The sequence below is a fragment of the Eumetopias jubatus genome, unplaced genomic scaffold (assembly GCF_037043125.1).
Source record: "Eumetopias jubatus isolate StellerSeaLion01/CBP00866 unplaced genomic scaffold, mEumJub1_p1.0 scaffold_14, whole genome shotgun sequence".
In the NCBI taxonomy this organism is placed as follows: Eukaryota; Metazoa; Chordata; class Mammalia; order Carnivora; family Otariidae; genus Eumetopias; species Eumetopias jubatus.
Window position 1 is genome coordinate 27,893,795 of NW_028274820.1, and position 23,660 is coordinate 27,917,454.

The 23,660-nt window shown below is 33.3% G+C and overlaps 1 protein-coding gene across 7 annotated transcripts in view; it reads right to left on the bottom strand.

Annotated features, from left to right (window-relative positions):
• CACNA2D1 (calcium voltage-gated channel auxiliary subunit alpha2delta 1) overlaps positions 1-23,660 on the bottom strand; it is a 474,147-nt gene that overhangs the window by 48,935 nt on the left and 401,552 nt on the right. For 4 of the 7 annotated variants that reach the window (XM_028118805.2, XM_028118819.2, XM_028118796.2 and 1 more), the window contains exons 13-18: positions 15,103-15,181; positions 13,898-13,947; positions 12,376-12,465; positions 8,270-8,347; positions 6,290-6,364; positions 5,924-5,998 (exon numbers count right to left, since the gene is read on the bottom strand). In XM_028118805.2, the coding sequence (XP_027974606.2) occupies positions 5,924-5,998; positions 6,290-6,364; positions 8,270-8,347; positions 12,376-12,465; positions 13,898-13,947; positions 15,103-15,181 (447 nt within the window). Of the gene's footprint in view, positions 1-2,788; positions 2,846-5,923; positions 5,999-6,289; positions 6,365-8,269; positions 8,348-12,375; positions 12,466-13,897; positions 13,948-15,102; positions 15,182-23,660 lie in introns of all 7 variants that reach the window. The other 3 variants (XM_028118768.2, XM_028118787.2, XM_088018662.1) reach the window with 1 other exon arrangement.

The following is a 23,660-nucleotide window of genomic DNA, read 5'->3' on the forward strand; positions in this document are numbered from 1 at the left end:
AAGAACTGACTACCCAAAACAGTAATAATTAAAAATATGTTAAAACTAAACACTTATTTCAAATGCTGAACGACATTGTATATGGCATGTGTTTTATAATTAAGAAAAAAATTCCTTCCTTCAAGGAATAACTCCATTTAAATAATGAAAGTTTATGATTCCCATGTTTTGATAAATGGGTATTCTTAAAGGCAAATGAAAAAATCATCCCAACTGTGTCTGGCACTTTTATTAACAAAATATTCGCTGCTCATGAGCTTGATATCTGGAATCAGAAGGTTCTAGAATATTGAAAGTATTAGATTGTTTAATAGATGATAATACTGACCATTGTTTGGACAGCAACATATTGCCTCAGAAGCAAATGTTCATTTGAAATGGAGCATATTTCATAAGAAAATAAAAATCAATATAAAAAATAATTATAATCCTTTACTTAGAAACCGAACCAAGGAAATCACTAACAAAAGGATACTCTAAAGTGGACATTATTCAGAACTGCTTCTTTAAAGTCCCCTGAAAGAAATCATCTTCACACAAACACTGTAACAGCATAAAAAATTAACACACTCACTGCAAAACAAAGTGAAGATAATCAAAATGATAAAATATAAACATAAATAAGAATATTATCTTACATGCAATGGATAATGCATAGCATGACCAGACCCAAACAGCATGCGGGGACGAGGCATTATCAGGAAGAATTGGCAATATGAAGATCATGTCCCAATCCAACATATAAAGACACAGAGAAGAAAATGAAATCATAAAAGCAAAATGTCAATGCATAACCTGTACTTTTTAAATGGCAATCTAGCTGACCATTTTTTAAAAGGCGAATCACAGGCACAGTGACTGAAAAATCCCAAAGCAGAATCTTCTAATAAAAAAGAAAGCACCAAGCAGTCTTGAGAAGTGGAATCAAGTCCCTTCTGTCCCAATACTTTTGTTTGATATTTTAATATCTAACATTCCTCATGTGTAAAATTTTAATATCAGCTGACATAAAGACACACCATTTGTAGAACTAAAATAGGCAGAATGCTTTTACACAAATTTTAAATGGAAATACTTAGTAGTATTATGAAAAATACTACCTATTTCAAAAAATACTCCCCCAAATTCAAGTCTTGTGTGGTTGCCAGTTTGCCATTTGAGGTTTCCTTAGAAGGAAAACAAAAATAAAACAAACCATTTTTCAGGTTGTTTATTTTCAAATTATATCATAATATTTACATGCAATATTTGAAAGTACTATAAAAATGAAAATTCACTAAAATGTACATGAATGCAAAAAGTATAATTGAAGATAATACACAAAAGAAGCATGCAAGGAGAGTAATGTAAAACAATTTAATAAAACAATATAAGACATAAATAGAATTTTAGTCTCTACAGGAATCATAAAAGCTATGAAGACTGATACAATATAAAGATCAGATTGCCCAGAACTCTAGAGCTACAAGAAAATTGAAGCTTCTTAATCCAGTGTCTCTGCACTTTAGAAGAACCTGGAAAACTTGAAATACTATTCATTAACCTGGGTCCCATCCCTGGTCATATTAAATCAGAATTTTCGGGAGAGGGAGCTGGAGATCAACATGTGTATTTAATTTCCTGGGGGAATATACAATGTAGGGTAAAAAAAAAAAAAGTTCTTAGTTCAATCTTCCTGCTTTTCAGGTTAAGAAATTAAAGTAAAATGGGGTTTAATGAACTACTCAAAGACACAGTATTAGCTATAAGTACAACTAATTTAAAATTCTGTTTTACTAAGTCATAGTTTAATAATCTCTTACTATCATACTACCTCTCCATTATAATATCACTAACTTTAAAGCAATGATAGACTTACATATAAAACATTAAGTCATACTGAACTTCCTTTGGAATTTGAAATTGTCTTACTGCACTAATTCTCTTACTATACTATACTAAACTGGAAGAAGTATCTTTCTGATTATTTTTAGTGTGATTATAGAAATATGAATACATAAAATAACACTTAAATTTCATTAACAGGGGCACCTGAGTGGCTCAGTCATTAAGCGTCTGCCTTTGGCTCAGATCATGATCCCAGAGTCCTGGGATCGAGCCCCGCATCGGGCTCCCTGCTCCGCGGGAAGCCTGCTTCTCCCTCTCCCACTCCCCCTGCTTGTGTTCCCTCTCTCGGCTCTGTCTCTGTCAAATAAATAAATAAAATCTTTAAAAATTAAAAAATAAATAAATAAATAAATAAATTTTGTTAACAAAAGAGAAAAGATTTTGCCATGAGCTTGTCAGGCAATAAAAATTCACATTTATTTGCAATTCTGGACATGTTAATTAGCTTAAGGGAAATTTCTCTAACCTCTAATCCCAAAATACTTTGTAGAAATTCAAAGAAATTTTGGCTTAAATTTTATGGTTTATAGAAATTACATCAGATTGTATTTTTATTTCTACTTAGAAGTTAATTTTACAAGCAACTGTTAGGATTACATGGATTTGACACTAATATCACAATATTTAACAACAAATTCATTTTTAGAAGCCATCTCATTATGATTGCTCTGATTAATGACATAATTTGCTAGCAATCTTGACTTTGCAAATGCATACCCTCTGCCATCATTAATAATATTTTTGCTCCAGTTTATTGAGAAATGATGCTCATCTCCAACTCATGCTCTGGAAGCTTGAGGTCAGGAAAGGCAGCATTAATCATATGCTTTTAGGAAGAGAAGCTTAATCTCAACTCTGATTTAGCAAATTTGTAGGCACTGCTAACTTCATTCACAGTTACCTGAACATTGGGTCTCCTTTTTCTTAAATTAATTGTTGGTATACCTACACCAATAGGCTGAAGCAACAGAAAGATGGTAATTCATCATGCTACATATCAACAAAGGTTTCTATCCTACAATCAATTTTGATCATATATTTCCTTGATCAGAAACCGATTATCACAGAGTTCATGATGAGTCAACAAATAAAATGAAAGTTTAAAAATATTTGTGGTGAAAAAAAAATTTATGCTAGTAAAGATACTAAAAAAAAAATGGTTAGCAAAATGACTTCAGATTTTCCTTTTATTTTTCTCCAAAGAAATACATATTTGGGAAGTGAGAAAGGTGGTTTGCCTCAGACAACTTTTATGCTGATTCAAAAAAAAGAAAAACCAGCAAATTTTAGAATTTACATGATTCAGATGTGTTCAGATATAAATATTATAGGATCCTGAAAAGTGTTAATAGTAAACCCGTAAAATGTGTGCCTTTGTTTTCTGAAGTGTTACCAAATGTTGTATCTGTGGAACTAAAGGAGAATTTAATCCTAATGCTGTAAATTTATTGTATTTTTTTTGTAATTTTTGTAGACTTATTTTAAATATTGACTTCTAGAATGTAGATTATGTACAATTTCCTGTACAATAAATATTTCTTAAGATTGACCAAAATTAGGTATCTAGTAAGTATACTGATCTGGTAATTTTTATGAAACAAAATGGAAGATGTTTAAAATGTATTTGGAAACAAAGCAGGATACATAATCCAGTATTTGTCAAAATGTGCTCATGGTAGAGACAGTACACTTCAAGAAGATAAGTAATGATTCCTTAGAAAATTAGATAAGCAAAAGGTTTATAGCCACTTTATTTCCTGTTATAAAGCCTTTTTAAAGGATACTCATACTGCCTTCTACAAAACACAAAATTATACTGAAATAATTTAAGATTACTGTTTCAGGAAGCAAACACAAGGCATTCAGCAAAGAATACTCATAATAACACTAAACTTTGCCCTTGTTAAATAATAAGGGATACTACGGAAACAGAGCATTATTTTCCTTCATTTCTACTGGTATATTTCTGATCAAAGGATTGAGAATAATTTTGTTAGTACACTAGCTGTTACCATATCGGTCCTTTGTACTTGTCAATTTCTAAAACCACTGCCTTACACTGTATCATCCTTTTATGAGGTTCTTCTATCTACCTGTATAGCATGTACCATCACCCACCCAATAGAAATCATGTTTAACCTAATGATGAGAATTCACAAGCACATTTAATCCACAAGCATGAGTTTCAGAAAAAAGAACACATTGATTGTTCAAACATATTTTAATGGTTTTATAAAATAGCATTTTCTAAATATCTTTGATGCATACTTGCTTATAATAATTTCCTGTATAAAAATATGAAAAGCTGACATACTCCTGAAGAAAAATCACTTGGGCTGTAATAAGAGTTTCTATAGAATTTATATTCTCATTGTAATTTTATGAGTTTTAGTAAATTATTCCAAATCTGAGCCAAACGTATGTTAACATCAAAGAGTAAAAAAAAAATTTCTCCATAAATACTGGTTATTAGAAGAATGTATAAAAGGGGAAAACCTTTTCCAAATTACTGCCTCTAAGTGATAGATTTATATCTTAATATTTACATACATTATTCTCATTATTCTTTATTTTTTTGTCTAAATAATAAAGTTCCTTTTGGGGAAGGGCTTAAGAACTACAATCATAAAAATGGGGATCCTTCACACCCTTGAGCACATAACATTGTTACTGCTTTTAAATCACTTCAGTTGTGGAAATAACAATGAAAATATACTGTATACACAAAGACCAAACAATAATGCAAATTTCTTTAAAAATCTTAAGATTTAAAAAGATAAAAATTTTCAACTGTGACAAAATCACAGACCATTTAGCTAATCATAAATAACTCTATTAAGAGGAACTTAACGCTGTGATAGACTTATAATAATGGGAAGAAATGCCTATAGTACATTTATAATAAAAAAAAAGCTTGAAAAATAATGCAGAGTGATCAGCAGCTACATTTGATTAGCTAACATTTAGATCACAATGGATTTTATATGGAAGTAAGTTCCAAAGTGAGAAGAATTAAAAACACTTGTATTGTAACCACTTAGTATGGTTTTGTATTCAATATCAATGGTTCTTAATTATCATTGATTTGAATATTTAGATGACTCAACATTAAATGTATGTGTGTGTTTACGCACCTACTTGTATATGCCCTAAGATATCACTAAGGTTAAATACCCATGACTGAGAAAAAGAAGGTAGTAAACCTAAATTCAGATAGATTTCCCTCCAGCATGGGTTAAAGTATCTTCAGTATCATCTTCAAAGTTAAACAATAACTTGAAGATGCTTATAAATTACAATTACATAATATAGGAAGATTCTGCCACTTTTTGCTTCTAGATAAATATATATTCACCCCACCTGTGAAGCACTAATGGACAGTGAAATAAGTTTGAGGAGATATATAGGAAAATATTTTATATCTTGGCATAAAGATTAGGATATAATAGTTTACCTAAGGAATTTTATCTCTTTTGCACAACTCCCTCATGAATAAACACTTCCCATTTCTGAAGCCCATCCCATGGAGTTTTACTTAACTGAATTTCACTGAAGTTTTATAAGCCTGCCCCAAAGTAGAAAGACAAACCCTCTGGGAGATGAAAAGGAGAGATAATTACCAGAAAAAACAGTGTCGGAACATGTGGCCTGAGCGTAGAGGAACAATACTTCTATTTATCAGGTTCACACCCATCTGGGGCCATGTCCTCACCACCTTCCAGCCTTAATCACAACCCCAGGTGGGATGTGTGAATTCAGGCACGGGAGGATAATGGTTGTCTTTGAGGTGTGAATACTGGAGAGTTAAATATTCGATAGGAATATGGGATAGCTAAATTGGTAAGAGAAAATGAAAACTGCTTTCACACTTTCATATATTATAAATTGTGGTCTTGTCATCCATTAACATAATAGATATAACATTCTTGTATATTTACTGCTATATAGTGAGTTTAAAGATGATAAACCTATTAAGAACATTAACCATTAACTTCACAGAATTGCATGAGACACTGTAAACACATTATATACATACCTTTGGCTGAAGATTTGGATGTAGTAGAACATAACCATTAGGATCAATCGCAAAATAATAGCCATTGGGGCACAGCTGAAAAAAAAAAAAAAAAGAAAGAAAACCAGAAAACTTTCAAGATCTCTGAATCACAATCAGAAATCACATTCTTCGAAAGAAAAAATTCTTAAATAATACAGTTTAAAGCATGAAGAAAGATAACATGGTATCTTTATATTTTATTTTAAGATCCTTTTTGACGTTTAGCTCCTTTGTGAAGTTAAACGCACATGATTTTTGAGAATTTCTCAAACGCTTTACAGACAAGTTAAATCAGTACAATGCTCTAAAATGAAAAAGATACCCAAAGAGTAAATTTCATCTTACTGTAAAACGTGGTGTTAGTCGTTTAATATCTTCCAAAGACACATCAACTCCCATCACACCAAGAATCAGCTGGTTCTATAAGAAGATAGCAAACAGGAAGTGTATTTTATATCAAAAATGCATATATTTTACACAATTAATATATGCTCATCCTTTTGCTTGACAACAGGCGTATTCCATACTAGCTAAAACGTGTGTAAGGGTGAGACACTTGTATCCGTCTACAATGATTCTCACCTCTGTTTACCCACAACTGTATCACTATTATTATTTAACTTCAAAAAGTGAAATCTAAGTGCAGCTAAAATAGAAAAGATAGGAAATTTTTATCTGATGCCTCTTGTACTCATTATCCCTAATACTTATTTTAATTGCTTCTGTACAGTCAGTTGTAGCTCTGTGTTGAGAGTACTCTGTGACTTTGTGGTGTACTATGATTCAAAAAAAATCACAAAAATGTCCTGCCTGAGGATATCAGTAATGTGAAATGAGAAAATAATGGTGTTTTGTTTTTGTTTTTATTTGCTATTGACAGTGCCTGCATATGTGTAATTATCCTGAAAAGTATCTGACCCCACTGTAATAAAATAGCAGAAACCCTCAAAACTGTTTCTCAGGGCTGGTAACTTCTAAATACCAAGGCATGGGCATCAAAACTTTAGTTCCGAGTCAACAGGGCTACGTGACAAACTGCTATCATAATCTTTCCTGGGACATTAAAGATGAAAATGGTATTAAAACTTAGAATAAGGAATTTTTGTTTTAAATAGAATTATATAGATTACAAAATAAAATGTTACAAAGAACATTATAAAATCCACTCAATAGTTATTATGAGAACACTGTGAATTTTGTGTAGGTACACCGGGAGAAAGTTATGACAAGAACTATTTTCTTTTGCCAGGTACCAATCCTACTCTAAGCAGAAATTCCTAATTAAAGCAATTCCTTAGACAGTCCATCTGAGGAGTTAGACAATCACTCTTTATGGGTTAAATTAGTTAGAACCCACTGATATTTAATAATGATAATGGTTTACCCAAGAGAAATAACTAATGTTTTTGATGGCCACATTATTAAAATAAAGAGTTCAACTGAAATTTATAATAACTGAACAAATAAATGCAGTAGACTTTATTATGCCATAAAGTGGAAATAAAGTTCCTTCCAATCTGGAATGTCAACCAAAGCATAAAATGAGTACTTGGTATTAAAAAAATCTTAATTTCTCCTGCAATCCCAAATTCCTTCTGATGCAAGCTAAAAAACAAGAATGCAACGCTCCCTCAAAATCAGGAGTATTTGAAAAATAAGGAATGGAATTTAACAAGTACAAGATACAGATTTTTAGAACTTTAAGTTGGTGGTATCTTATTGCATTGACAATATTACCAGTGCTGCAGAAATCAACACTGTTAGGAAACTCATGAAGTATTTTTCTTGAATCTTAAAAAATAGAAAAAAAATGGAGACCTATTCATTTTAAATCAGATGCTTAACTTATGTGAGGATAAAAAAAAAAAAAACAAAAACCCACCGTTTGAATGGGAGTTGGAGGAGGAATGATTCAAGAAATATACCTTTATACACTGGCTACAAACATCACCATGATTTTGTTCTTTGGATTTTTCTTTCTGAGCTCCAAGAATAACTCAGACACATTTAAAAAAAAAAGGGGGGGGGGAACACCGCAGTATTGCCCATTTATCATGTAATTCCTTCCAGAGTCTGAACTTGTGTTCTCATCAGTTCATAGTTAAATAGAGTTAAGTTGACTCCTGGCTCTGGGGAAACAGAGAACTTGACCTGCATTTCCTTTTTCCCAGGTGGTTATCATATAGGCAGCTGTCCCTTCTTACTTCTGGTCTCACAAGACAGTTACATTGTATGTATTTCCTTATAGAAATATCTTATCCACATTCAGCTTCAACGTCACCGTTTATCATTTATTATTATTAATTTTATCAATTAACTTTTAACCTTTAAGTTTGTCTTATTTTCAACTTGGCCCGTTATGTTGAAGACCGGAAGAGTTCCAGTAATGACAAGTCCTAGTTCCTAAAAATAGATTCAGAAAGAAAAGGCAAGTCAGAATTAAACTTTGTCATTTTGCATTTTGCATTTTGCATTAGACTCTGGTATCTGACACTGCATTTTATAGTTACATTATAAAGAGACACAAAGAATTATTAAAGGATTTTGAAAGCTTTTAAAAAAAACTTTTTATTAAAAAAAATCAGTGAATAATCAGAATCCATTAGGCAGCTATTGAAGCATGCGACATCTAAAATAATAGCCTAAGAGAGCATTGCGAATAACGTAAAAAAAAAAAAAATCAAATGACACTAAATATTTCAGTCAGCCTGCCCTTGCACCCTTCTGTTCACAGTGATAGTTTACCTAATACCACAGGATTCCATGAGCAGGGCGATAATAAAATACTGTTTCATAGGATTTCTCTGCCTTCCTTTTGGTAGCTTCATTCTTAATTTTTTCATGCCCTAAGCCAAAGGCTTCATTATACATCACAGATGTACAGCAGGATAAACAGAAGAAACATGCTATCAATACTGCATTTCTGCAATAGTCTAGGTAAATACTATGCTGTTCTAAATGCTCCTTAATACCCTCCAAAACAAATAGTACTTTTTGACAAAGTCAGATAATGTAGCCAAGTGCAAGCATCAAAGCCAACAGTCTGGTCATGGAGCAAAATAAACATGAACAAAAATAATGACCTAGTGTTAATCGGCATGTAGATAATTTCAGATATTAAATGAATCCATGGAGATTAGTTGAAATAGTGATTTTCAAGTCAGAGGTTGTGTTTTGTTTTTTTTTTTTTTACTGCTATCTACAGCAATTATATATTTTTTACCATTATTTCATGTCAAAACTACATTTTCAAAAGAATCACACTTTAAAATGATTTAAAATTATTGCTGAAAATTTCAAATTTGCTAGGCTGAGAAAATATTAGTTATCTTCTTGTGAATAATGACCCCAAATCCAAATCTCATGACCCTTGTTCTAATTCCAGAAGCAGTATGGCTTCATGGAGAAAATGCCTTAGGCAATAGTTCATCATCACACATGTGGGAAGCCCAAAAACAATGGGAACTGAATTAATGAAGAAGGACAATCACACGGAAGCTTTCAGCAGAACAAGATATGAAACTGGAACAAATACAATTAAGGAAACAACTACACGTAATTGGCGCATGATGATACACATGCTGGCTCTCTATTTAGTTCTAAGCCAGAATATTCAACAATGAAAACATCCTTAAATATGCAAATTCACATTCGCAATGAAAACTTTCCACCTCAATAAAGTCAGATTATAGATAATTCATAAAACTTGTTTCCAAAACCTAATTCAGCACATATTCCTTCTGGAGAAATTTTTGAGTTACAATGTATATGCATAGTTTTATTAAAATGCTAGCATGACATATGATAAAGTATATATGGATACAATCATTTTCTGCACATCACATTTGCATTTATATAGAGTATGGTAATTTGCTTCTAAATATGGTAATATCTGCCCTAAAATGAGATACTAGACTTCTAACATAGGAGACACGATCATTGACGAACTCACTGGTGCCCAATTTCTATTCTCTCATTTACTAAGAGGACAAAAAATTTGTACTCTATTCCTAGACGCTGTGCCAGTCTAGAAAACAAAAAAGAGAAATAAGACATGATTTCTGCTCTCCTGGAATTTATCTGATATTTGTATTTTCTTGATTCTGACTCTTTTCATCTCTCTCTTTTTGCCCAAGGAAGCTCACTTTATCTCCCAAATAAAAGGAACCTTCCACAATGTTGCCCCAGTCTTGTTTCTGTTCTCATCTCCCATTAGCTCCAAAAATGACTGAGGTAGCATTTTTGCAACATACTCAGCACTTGCTCAATTCATACTGCACCCTCTTTGTGTGGTTTCGCCACTCCCCACCAACTGCAGAAACCTCACCGGGACTTACACGTTCAGCTAAACTATCACCATCTTTTTAACCTCACCCTACACCATCCCCAAATACATGACTTCTTTCTTTGGAATTTCCAGAGTTCTTTTCATTTTTCTCATTATATTTATTACATTTTGTCTTGGAATATGTTTACCACTTTTTTCTTAATGCAACCACAGCACATACAGCGCAGCATATACTGTAAATCGTCGACATGCAGAGATTATAGACATGTAATTAGAAATACAAGACAGTCACTCTTCATTCTCGTTAGTACAAGGATGCTCTATGTGTCCACTGACTAGCCAATTCCTGTGACTCTTTTTTTTTCTTGTTTTACATTTAGCTTCAGCTTACTGACCAGCACGTTTAGAACCAAAACCTCTTCCTCACATCATCTGTGCTATCAGTAAGAACCTTACCAACAATGCAGACATGCTGGTTAATGAACTTTTGGTCATAGGAAATCCTAGAGGGCATAATTATTGACTCCTCCTATCATACCCTGTCCTGTGATGGATTTGGAAAAATGAAACATTTTGACCATAGCTTTAGATGACCATGTGACCTTAAATAAATACGTGATGTCAAGAAGGAGCACTGGATAGTAATTTTAGCTAGGGTTTGAGGTAAGCAAGCTTCACTTTATCTTTCTTAGCATGCAAAGCTGCTGTTAATAGTGCCTATTTTTCTTCCAACTTCCTGTATATGTTTATTTTACAAGAACCAAATGATAAGTAATTCTAAATGGATTGCATTTTGCCCTTTGGGGTCATCGCTGCATTCAGAAAAGTAGTATCAGCATATAATTGTACTCCAAGTAGGAGAAAGGGTTACTGAATCAGCATTTACTTTTCAGAGCTCAGTATTTTGGTTCTCTCTGATATATTACATTAGTCAAATCATCAATTAAGTCACCTCATCTTAAGTATGATATTTACTATTTATAACTTTCACACTAGGAAGTAAAACTTACATTAAACAAGTTATCTGAACTTAAGCTCTAATGCTATTTTGAGCTGAGTAATTCTTTGTTGTGTGTACGTGCATGGGGTGAGGGGACTGTCCAGTGTATTGTACCACTTTTAGTAGCATCCTTGGCCTCTATTCACGAGATGCCAGTAGCAATCCCTCCCCATCCCAGTCACGAAAAGGGAAAACATCCAGAGATATATCCAGATGACCTGTAAGTGGCAAAATCACCCCCAGTTGAGAATCATTGCTTTGAAATATCAAAGTATACCTATATTAAAATTTCAGTTGTACAACGGACAACTTGACATGTTTTTGTTATACTGCACTACGTTTGATCATTTCAATGGCTTATTTCCATAAAAATCTGGGGTTGAATTTGAAAGAAGAGATTATATATAAAGAGGTTATTAGGTTTGTGATGATTTCAGAGTAGGGTAAGATTATTTGCCTATTTAATTGCGCATACTTCTGAGCCTCGTTGGGTCTGGCTTGAGTTGTGGAGGTTCTGCATGCTTCTGCTAGCTGAGGTCTACTTTAAAAACCTTTCCTCAAATTTACTCAAAGTCTGCTGTAACAGGTATACATTCACATGACTTTAGTATTTTTTTTACATAAAAATTCATATGAAACAAGACGAAACCAGAGAGGGAGACAAACCATAAGAGACTCTTAATCTCAGGAAACAAACTTGAGGGCTGCTGGAATGGTGGGAGGGGGGAGGGATGCGGTGGCTGGGTGATGGACGCTGGGGAGGGTATGTGCTATGGTGAGCGCTGTGAATTGTGTAAGACTGATGAATCACAGACCTGTACCTCTGAAACAAATAATACATTATATGTTAATAACAAAAAAAAAAAATTCATGTTATTGAAATGGCCACAAATTCAAGATTTGAGGTTTGAAATCCCACATTCTTAACAGATCACCTAAAAAATAAAGTAACACTTTACATTTGTGATTAGACAAGTCTAAGTTTTTATGTATGTTATTTAAATTCTAGCAAAAAAGGTTGTGACAGAAGGACTTTTAGAAAGGGTTTAATGAATTGGAAGCGATAAATGTCACCTAGGAAGAAGCAGAAACAGCTATGTGCTTTTGTTAGGACAGTCTTTGACTGAACAGCCAATCTCTTACCAGTGCATCCAGATACACATTTGTCCACTGAACTTGCTTAGCTTTGTCTCCTGCTAACACCATTGGTCTACCCAGAACATCCAAATATTCCTATTTATTAAAAAAAAAAAAAAAAAAAGTTTAAGTGGTTGAAAAACAGAAATGCTGTACTAAAACAAAACCAAAATAACTCTACAGAAGAAAATTACCTAGAGTCAAAAATAAATATGGAATTAAAATTATTAAGAGAGTAAATATATAATCATTTAATTCCTATTTTGGATATACCATAAATGGTATCTCTACATACTCTGAATCAATAATATTTAACTCATATTATTTATACAGTATATCTTCCCCAATTTTTTTCTATTAACAATACATCCTTTTTTTGAGGTACAGCCAATGATAAGTGAAATACGTTCCTTGTGAATTGCTTTATGTTAATCTAAACTATTTAAGGCTCTGGTGATTTACTGGATGGAATCACACAAATGTGAAATAATAAAGCAGCCACATACTTGCTTTCATATCACAGATTGTTTGGCTGAAATTCAAAACTACATTTAAACATATCAAAAATAAATGAAATACTGTGCCAAGTGAGACATCAGAGTCAACTGCAGCACTGTTTCATTTCAACATAAAACACAGTCAGTATTCAGTTCCACAAATGCCATGTTATTTATGTTCAATTTTGACTTAGTCTAGTTTGTGGATCCTCAGTTATGTTTAAAATTGAGTAATGATTTTAAATTGTTATTTATGAATACTTAAGAATAATATACATTTAAATTAACTTAGTTGCTTCGATCTACAAGGTTATTTAACAGGCAAGTTTTAAACTGAAGGGTTAAATGGGTGATGGGCATTAAAGAGGGCACTTGTTGGGATGAGCACTGGGTGTTATATGTAAGTGATGAATCACTAAACTCTACTCCTGAAACCAGTATTACACTTTATGTTAACTAAAATTTAAATAAAAATTTGAAAAAATAAAAAGAATTCAATAATTAAAAATAAAATAAATGGTTATAGAAAAATCATCTCCTTATTGTAAGTTTATTTTAAATGGGTAAATAGATCTACAGGGGTTTTTTGGGACATATCTAATTTCTGATTAGAATCTAAATTCTGATTAGAATCCTATATAATTTGTCCAGATTAAGTATTGCTTAATTTTCTTTGTGGTACACCTGCAACTTGAAGAAACTCATTTAAATGATCTGAAATAGAACCAAGTTCAAGTTAAATGAAACGAGATTGTCAGTAAATTTTCATTTTCTTTTCGATGATGTTTTTAACATCTGAGAAGAACAACATACACAGTTTTTTACCTGAGTTTTGAATATTTGAAAACACTTGGAACTTTAATGAAATAACAATCAATACATCATCATGATACTCATCATTTTGTTACAAATACAGTATTATGGATCATTTTTCATTTTCACCTATTTTATCCAATTGAGCATATTTAAAGCAGCAAAGAAACATCTTGTTCTTTGAAAAAATAATTTAAACAAAATTTAAATAACCATACCTGAGTATTGATTCTTATTGCTCCAATGGAAGGAATTTCATAATAATAACCTGAAACACATACATATTTTTGTGTGTGTGTGTATACACACACACACACACACACACACACACACACACACATATTACATTACAATACATGGCCACAAAATTATTTTAGGTCTTTGGAGGAAAAAAGAGCATTTCTTTACTTCTGAGCAAACACTAACATAACAATACCACCAATAAATATAGAAAATGTTTGATTACCGTATATCCCTAAGAAATGTGTAAGCTTTATGAGAAATTTCACTGTGTTTCTTATAAACTGTTATCAAATAAATGTGGTTTTTCTACCAAACAGTAGGGAACCTGGCCTCATTTAAAATACTTTTATCAGTGGAGAAATTATTAAAGATACATGATAATGGGTATCTGACAATTATATTTACATAAAATATTTGTGTAAATATGACTTTCATAATAAATTGAGGTTCCTTTTATTGCTATGTGATCAGTTTTTCAAACAACATTTTTGTTTTTTTCTGTGTACACAGGAAACATGGGCTCACTACACAAAATCAGAATTACCTAGGAATGTGTAAGACATTTCAAGAAAATTCAACCACTTAGAAAAAATGCACTTGTATGTCATACTTTCTTATATGTAAGTTTTATGTGATTCAGATATTCTTTCATTATTAATTTTTCAGGTAAGATTCTATTTGATAAGTATCATTAAGTCTCTCTAAATAAAGCATCGAATGATATCAATATATGATATCATACACCATATGATCAAATGTCTGCATTTTTATATACTGTAATCATAATAATTTTAAGTGTTTTGTGTGTGTGTTTTCTCCGCAGAAAACACATTCAACATCTTGGGGCACCTGGGTGGCGCAGTTGGTTGAGTGTCTGTCTCGGTTTCAGTTCAGGTCCTGATCCCAGGGTCATGAGATCCAGCCTGCACTGGGCTCCACGCGCAGCATGGAGTCTGCTTAAAAGACTCTCTCCCCTCCTTCCCTCTGCCATTCACCACCCCCCCCACTCTCTCTCCCATATAAATAATCTTTAAAAAAAGAAACCACATCCAATATCTTACTCTTGTCTCTATTCCTGTAAACATTAGCTACAATTTTATCTTAAATGAGAACATGTAGAACTAACAACTATCAATTTTGTTTTAGTACTAAAATGTGCTCGAGAAAACAGATCTGTTACCTTTATTTTCACAGGCCATCCACTGAATAGGTCCTCTGTCATAATTATGTTGACCAACTGAAAACGTGAATACACGTACCTGGTGAATAGAAACACAGGGATCTGTTAGGCTGCATAAAATTTAACTGAATGCCAACACAAAATAGCTAAAGCAAAAAACAAATAAAAGCATGCTACTCAGTTGATAAATGTGACAAGAAAAAATCGAGGCCAGTCAATCTTTCAGAAAGTCACCAGAGAGAAACCCCATAACCTACTCTCAACATGGACTTTAGTTACTAAATTTAAGACAGCACTCGGGTGCCCAGCACCGGGTCCTGATCCTATGTCAGAATCACGACTCAGGTTCTATTCATAGAAATGGCATCTTTTATGCCCAACCGACTTCACCTGTCTCCCCTGGTTAAAATATATTTTCCACATACTTAGTCACTGCAAAAAGTAAGTAAAAATAATAATTCCTGTTTCATAAATACGTGATTATAACGATGGACAAAGAAAGGAGGTCATTATGCTTTTAGTTGTTTAAGGCAATTATACTGAGAGTTTCACTACTTTCACACCATGAAAATATTTAGTATGCACATACGTGATTATGATGTTACTAACTTCCTATAAAACAGAACTAGGATACATAAATACGCAGGTTAAGCTCCCAGAATTTTTAAAGACAATCAAAATATCGACTGTTTCTAATATGTTATAAAATATGCAAATATTTTAAAAATTCAGTTGAGATCATTTTTAAAATATGGTAATGTAAATGTTTATCAGAAGCCATTTATACTTAACTATGAAAATACTGTGATTTCATAATAATACAAGAATGTAGAGGATAAATTCTGTGTCAACAAATATTTAACAAAATGGCGATTTAGGATATATTGATTTTTACTAATTTAGTAATCTAAGTAAACCAGTATTTTAAGTTAAACATTTTAGCCTTTTCTAAAGATAAACATGCAGAAAATCACTTTTCCATGAATTCATGTTCTGGTTTGAACTATGTTAACAGCTTTTCCCTAATTCATGTCGATTGACTGTTTGAACTGACATTTTCTAATTGTTTCGCCTGTTTTCATCTTTGCACATGACTGCAGAGCGCAAATCTCCAAAGAGATTTCACATCTGTTTTCTGTTCCTCCACTGGTCTTGGCCACACAGAGATCACTTCATAACAATCCCTGCCCCAAAACGTACACTGGAGATATTGCTTTGTAAAGTTTTCTGTGAGCCACCCTTCACTTGTCCAGGCTTGCCTCAGCCATTTGCAGAACACAACTGAATTTTAATCATCTCAACTTATAAGGAAAAGTGACTCATTCTAGGTTAACAGAAGTTGGCGACACCTGTCTACCCTTCCCCCCAATTCCTTAAAATGTAACAATTTCATTTTCTTAAATTCTAAAAATTTATTTTTGGGGCTGTCTATACAGCTCATATTTCAATGTAGTGTTGCCTCTGACAAAGTTGAGCTTACTCCTAAATGGAAATACTTTTGTAAACAGGTATGTCACCCTACTGATAATTCAATTTAACTGCTATACCTTAAACAATTGTCACATGAATTAAAGGCAGGGAAACAACCCAGATGCTCCAGAAAGCACGTGGGAGATCTCCATCACAATGAACATTTGAAAGGGTGTCTCAAATTTTCAATTTAAAGCACTGCTTTGTCTTAGTGTCTCTCTTACCACAGCAGTGTTCTGGTAAAATATTTTCCCACAAAAATACTTTTCAGTAAAGAGAAATAAATAAGACTAAATGAATTATTCTATCAATGTCCTCGAAAGGCAAGTATTTCTACCAACATAGGGATTACACTTAGACACACACCATGTGATTTTGACTGACGCTATTCATCAAACAGTCCAAATAAACACAACCCAGCCAAAACACATACTAGTAAAAAAAAACAGAAACCTCCTCCAAACAACAAAAATACTTGTCGTTTTGTTTGACCCCAAAAGTTTTGCTTAAACCCCCCCCAGGTTTGCAGACGTGAAGATCTTAGAAGTTGTCTAAATTAAGAATTCAGAATCAGAGGTGGGTGCAGAGGTACACCATTTTAAAGCACACTAGACACTGTTTGTGTATGTGTCTCCTTCTGTGTTCATTCGCCACACAGATCCTCAGCTATTTGAATAAAAGCTGCATTAATGGATTGAATTATTCCCATACTACAAATTTATAATCTATACCTCTTAATTTTTATTTGCCTTAGTGTAGACGTTGTTAGACACTATTTTTCGGAAATTTTCCTCCCCATGATGACTAAAATCTTAAGAATTATAAATTCAACCTTTTTATAATTTCTGCAACCACCTTCCCATTACAATATTTCCAAGATCTTTCTAATATACCTCAGATGTTTTTCTCTTGGTAGACACACACACGCATGCGTGTGCACATGCATGCACACACACACACGCACTGTGTATATTTTAATGCTTTTATACACTGCTTAAAATTTTCTGAATCTATTTTATAAATATACGCTTGGTTCAGAAAAAGTTTAATACAAAGCACCCTAGCTTTTAAATTCTTTATGTAACAATGAAAAAACCAACATAAAAATTACTCCAATCCCAACTGCCATACTCATGTTGCATTTAGTTTTGCCTTACATATTTTACCTAATTATGTACTAAGAATTTTAATTTCATTTATTTCATACACATTTGCAGTATACATGTTATAATGTATGTTCACAATAAACTGGTGACATTTAAAAGATGATGTTTGCACTCAACTTTCCACTTCGAATTTTAAATAGGTTCATTCTTCCTAGTCTATGCTGTATTACTGCCACCCTGTGGAATAGTGAATGAACTATCTCTCAAATTCCAAATGCCAAATCCACAGAGATGATTGCTATCCTCATTCCCCTGATGTTTTCCACTTCTTTAAATTTACTGTTCTCGTTTAGCTATTAGTTGGGGGTAAGAGAAAAATAAAGTAATTCCTTGAAGTAGGCACATGTAAAAGTTATGGTAAATTACATTCTCCAGGATGTATATTTTTAGAGTTCTTATTAGACTATTTGCATGGTATTATATAAAAACAAATAAAATGACATAAAAAATAACTCAAAATCCTTAATGTATAGTCACACAAGCTAAATATTTCATCTTAAGTCTGAATTAAGCAAATTACTTACTTTGAAACATGCCTTCATCAAAGCAAAGTCAACTTTTGTGGACAAATAATTTCTTTATCATGCCCAGTAGTGCATTTTTTAAAAGATATTATTTATTTATTTGAGAGACAATGAGAGCCAGAGAGGTCACAGAGGGAGAAGGAGAAGGAGAGGGAGAAGCAGGCTTCCAGCAGAGCAGGGAGCCCGATGCAGGCTCGATCCCAGAACCCTGGGATCATGACTTGAGCCCAAGGCAGACGCTTAACGACTGAGCCACCCAGGCGCCCTGCAGTAGTGCATTTGTAATCACACTACTGGACTCATGTAACAAATGCATACCAGAAACCTCATAACTGAAGTGCTTCTAGAAAATCTGTTAAATGTTCCTCCATTAATCTGGATGATTTTGGTTAAGCTCATGTTTCAAAATGTTGGCCTCTTTAGGGTCATATATGAGACATATACAGTTTTAGATGGACTTAATATTTTTCATCATGCTGGAGATTAGGTCTTTAGTAGAAATAACATGGGGAGGTAGTAATGAATAGACTTTTGATTGGGTTGAAACAGTATTCTATCTATTGCACCTAATATAGGGCCTCAAATATAAATGAAAATAAATATTAAATGAAAAAAAGTGAATAGCTGGTTGAGTGGCTTCAACTTCTTACCAGATGGATTTAAGACAAGCTCTGGTGTCATTCAAATTCAATCTGTTCATTTTAACACTGAGCCAAAACTAGGCTGATAGTCATCTTGCATTTTGGAAAATTTGGGCAGTTTCATTATACTTATCGCATGGTAAATTCTGCATTTTTTTATTTTATGTTATGCAGACTTGTCCAATGAAGTTGAACAAACTTTTTGAGGCAAAATGAAGTATACTTAATATATATACCTTTCTGTACTCTATAATTCCGAGAGAATGAAAATTTTCTCCTGTCTTGACTCATGCTTAATTGCATAAGTGTATTTAAAAAAGCAACAGTAATTTGAGGGCATAGTTAATAAAGTTAAAATTCTTAAAAGTCATTATAACTAGTTGCAAATTTACATAATTTTGTCTTCAGTTGCTTCAAAAACCATTTTTCTCTCAACAGAATATTCTAATTCCAAGAGTCTAATGTTGATGTCAAGACCGGCCCAGTTGATAGGAGAAAACTTTTAATTTACAGCAAGTTTGGTTATTTAAAATATATTATTAACTTGTTCCTTACCATATACCACTATTTTGTAACTTTATCCTACAATTCTGGACTTCTGCTAATCTGTTTTGTTTTGTTCTGTTTGTTGAAGACTAAAATAGTTGCCTTCAATTAAGATTTTTCCAAAGCCACAGGGTCAACCTATTTTAAAAAGCCATAGGAATTTCTTGTTTCCCAGCAGAACCCAGTTACTGGAAACTGTCACCTCAACAATTATCAGTTACCCAGAGTTCAAGTTTAATTTACAATAGGCAAATCTCCAAGGAATAATGGAAATGAGACTCTGAAGAAAAGAGGCCAATAAAACTAAAATAAAACCTTCAGCTATCGAAACGTTAGAAAAATGATGTCAGAAATGGGTTTTATTAATTTACTGTGTGTACCAAAATTTTTGGCCTTCAGCCTATAAAAATACTAGATTGGACTGAATATTTTAGGAGAAAATTCTACAGTGGTTTCCATAATTCACAAGTGTACCAGAATCCGGAGCATTCAAATAACCCACATCCCTAGTCTCATAGTAGCATGAAATAAATAAAAGTGTCCACATTCACCTTTCACACTTAATTTATTTTATAAAGTCCGATGATCTGAAAGGTACTTGCAGTCTGCAAAGTTTTGATGGCTTAGTTTAATCCGTCTTAACCTCTTAACGCTGCAAGAAGCCATGTCCCTTAGTGGAACAGCCCTGCTGTCTGACTGCAAGACAGGCTCCTGGGTGGGCAAATGATGATTGGCATAGCCCCACAAGGCTGCCCGGGAGAAAGAGACAGATGACCGGCTAGGCGCATTCCACGTGAGCTTATGAAATCCGGACTGGAGGTCATTTAAATTCTTGACTCTGCCACTTAGTAGCTGTATGACTTTCAACAAGTTATTTAACTTCCCGAATTTTGGTTTTCTTATTTCTAAAATGGGGATGATGGTAACGATGATCGTCATAAAAATGTTTTTATCATACGATTATCCCCATTGTAAATGAAACGATACATATAAAGCTTTTATGATACACGGAAAATTTTAAGTTCAATCAATATTAACTATAATAATGAGGATGAGGAGAAGAGGACTACAAGTTCTATAGTCAAATTATCAGATTTCCATGGGGTAACATTTTCCATTAGTGAGACATCAGCCTTCCATGCCTCAAAAAGAACTCAAAAGAACTCGAAACGACACCTTTCTAGAACAAATGTGGCTCGCTTTATTACATTTAGCAATGAACTAAAGAAAAGGGGCCAATATTGTCTAAATTCCACTGTCTCCACATGAGATATATCTACATGAAATTTCCTATGGTCTGACAAAGGCAAAAATTTAATCAAGGACTAATGAATTTGTTCAAGCAAATAACACCAAATCACCTTATCAAGGAAAACAAAATGCAGTAGTCAGATAGGTTTTGTATACGTGATCTTATTAAAAAACAGAGCGGATAGTTCTCTCCTGTGTCCTACATGTTGGGTGGATAACAACATAGATGCATACCTTGGGATTATGTTGGTATTTAAAACTTATTAACAACAAGTAAAATGAATCATGCTCACAGTATCAGATTATAAGGAAGTAATTTCTAGTTCTCCTTCCCTCTGCATTCATTTATAGTTCCTGGTAAAGGAGGAATACGCTATGGGCACATTGTATTTCCAAGCAATCTTTAGCTCTGCCAAGACTATCATCACCTAGGAGGTCAGAAAATAAGTGATATACTGATTTATTTCAGATTTTCTTGGGTAATGCCAAGTACTTCACTGATGCTAATAATGAGAATAGTCATGAAAAACTACGTGTTAGACTGATTAGAGTAAATGGAAAGATGCCATCAATACAATCATTTCTTATATAAACTTAAACCCTCCTTCCTTATAAGATGATATATACAAGAGTGGAACATCAATTCTACTCCACAGTCTAAGTATAAGGAAATAAATATTGTTTTAAATGATTATCTTTTACAAGAAGAACAGAGCTACTGAATTTTTCTTACATTTATGAATTTTTTGTAGTTTACCACCTTAGGAGCTTATTTATCGTGTATTTACTGAAACATCTGACATATCAGTATATATTTAGCAACTTCTGGGCATCAAGCACTGCACTAGCCCCAAAGGATTCAGTGGTACATTTATAAACGGACATAACCCCTATTTCAGAGCTTCAAGCTCACCTCATCATCTGATAACGTGAGGATGAGTCACTGTAACTGTCATCAATAAATGTAAAATACCAACATAATCCCAAGGCATGTATCTATGTTAAGCACCCACATGTGAGACGTGAAAGAAACATGTTTGGTTCTTTAAGATCATGTATACAAAACCAACATGACTACTGCATTTTGCTTTTCTTTTTAAAGTTGTGTTATTAGAACAAATTGCTTCATAGAGGGAAGTTCAAGGTAAGTGAACAGATAAATAAAATAATCAAAAAGGGGAATCTGGAAGAATGAAAGAAGACAGACGGCGCTTCAAACACAGAATGATAAAGGAGTCTGGGGGAAAGGGAGTGCCCAGCAAAACTGTCTGCAGAGATCTGTGGGAAGCAGAATTCTTCATCGGAGAAGGAAGCAGCCTCAGAAAATGCAGAAGAGCGTGCCTTTTCTGGTCTAACCATTTAGCCCAAAGGGCAATCCTGATTCTAGGTGACAGAATTCTATCTAGAGATTAATTCAGGTGCATCTGCTGTACATTTTCTGTATGTCTTTTTATATACTTTGCGCTTCTTGTAATGCCTAACTTCATTTTTCATTAGACTTTAGATATTAAGGATTCTGTAAAATGTGTGGTAGTGCTATTACTCAAACCTGAAGAGACTGTGTCTGATAATGTTTTCCTTAGTTCAGGGAATGGACTGTCAACATTAATTTTATATTAAGAGAAACAAATGTAGATAAATCTGTCAGAGAGGAAGACACACACACACACCCATGCCTTTTAAATGGATAATCTCTCTATCGGCAGGGCCAATGTTACTACTGGTAATTATTCTTTTCAACTCTATAGTAAGTCTGGCATAAATGACATACTTGATTTTTATGAACAAAGGTACATTTTCTATTCTAAAGCTGGAAAACTTTTGGTAACTGTTGAAAGTGGCAAGATATCTAAAAGGAAACTTTTTAGAAGCAGTGCATTTGTTAAATGGTATTACATATTTTACAAATCGGAATGCTGCATATATTCCAACATTGCTTCCAAAGGTTTCATTCTTGCCGGGGAGAAGCCAGGCAGGGACAGTAGAGAAGGCAACAAATTACTTTCCTTACCATCTGTTGAAAAATTAATTGACAGTTTTCACTGTTACTATATAAAACACATAGGCAGATTCCATCATTTGCAACTTGCTTTAGATTTTTGTAGGCTACAGATTTCTTCCTACCCTGGATCTGACAGAAAAATAGGAAAGACACTGCTAATCATTTTCTAAATAATTTTTTAAATGTAACAATGCATCTACTGTCAGCCTCTTATAATTTTAGCAATGTATTCTTTATTTTGAAATCCATCTATCACCGTTCCCATTTGTTCTTCTTCATTTACTCGTTATTTTGAAATTTTCATTTTATAAATTCTCGATGCTTTTGCATTTCTTGATTAATTCTGAGAATTAAGCTAAGACTCTGAGGACGACTTTCTACCTGGCTAGACAATCTTAAGTGTGTATGGCTAACCAATCTTTTTGCTATTCGACAGAAAATCAAGTATCTTTAATTTTGCTAGGCCTGGGAGTTATCTTTCAACTCTGTGTCTGGTTTCACTTTCCTTTATTCATTTGTTTGGACTTTATGATAGAGTTCATTTTAGTTTTGGCACCATTTTTAAGGAAGTGTTGTACACATGGGTGAACCCTAAGGAATGGCATTGCTGCAGGTAAAGATTATAAAGTGAATGCATTTTAATATGGAACAGCTGTGTGAGGAGATTAACAGGGACTCAGTTTTAAAGCTGTACCTATCTATAATCAGGTAGATTAATTCCCAAGAGTAATGCATTTCGAAAGAACCCAAACATTTTGTTCTAATTCTCAACCTTTTGGCCTCATTAAATTGTGCTGTATATCTGTAGCCTCATTCATCAGCTCTCCGGATGTACCTCATCACACCTACCTGGGTTGCTCTGAATGATTTCTAATGTCACCTGGATGAAAAATGAGTGTAAATGAAGCATTCAGCAGTCCCATGTATGCCAAGCAAGAGGCTTGGGCGAAAAGGCAGA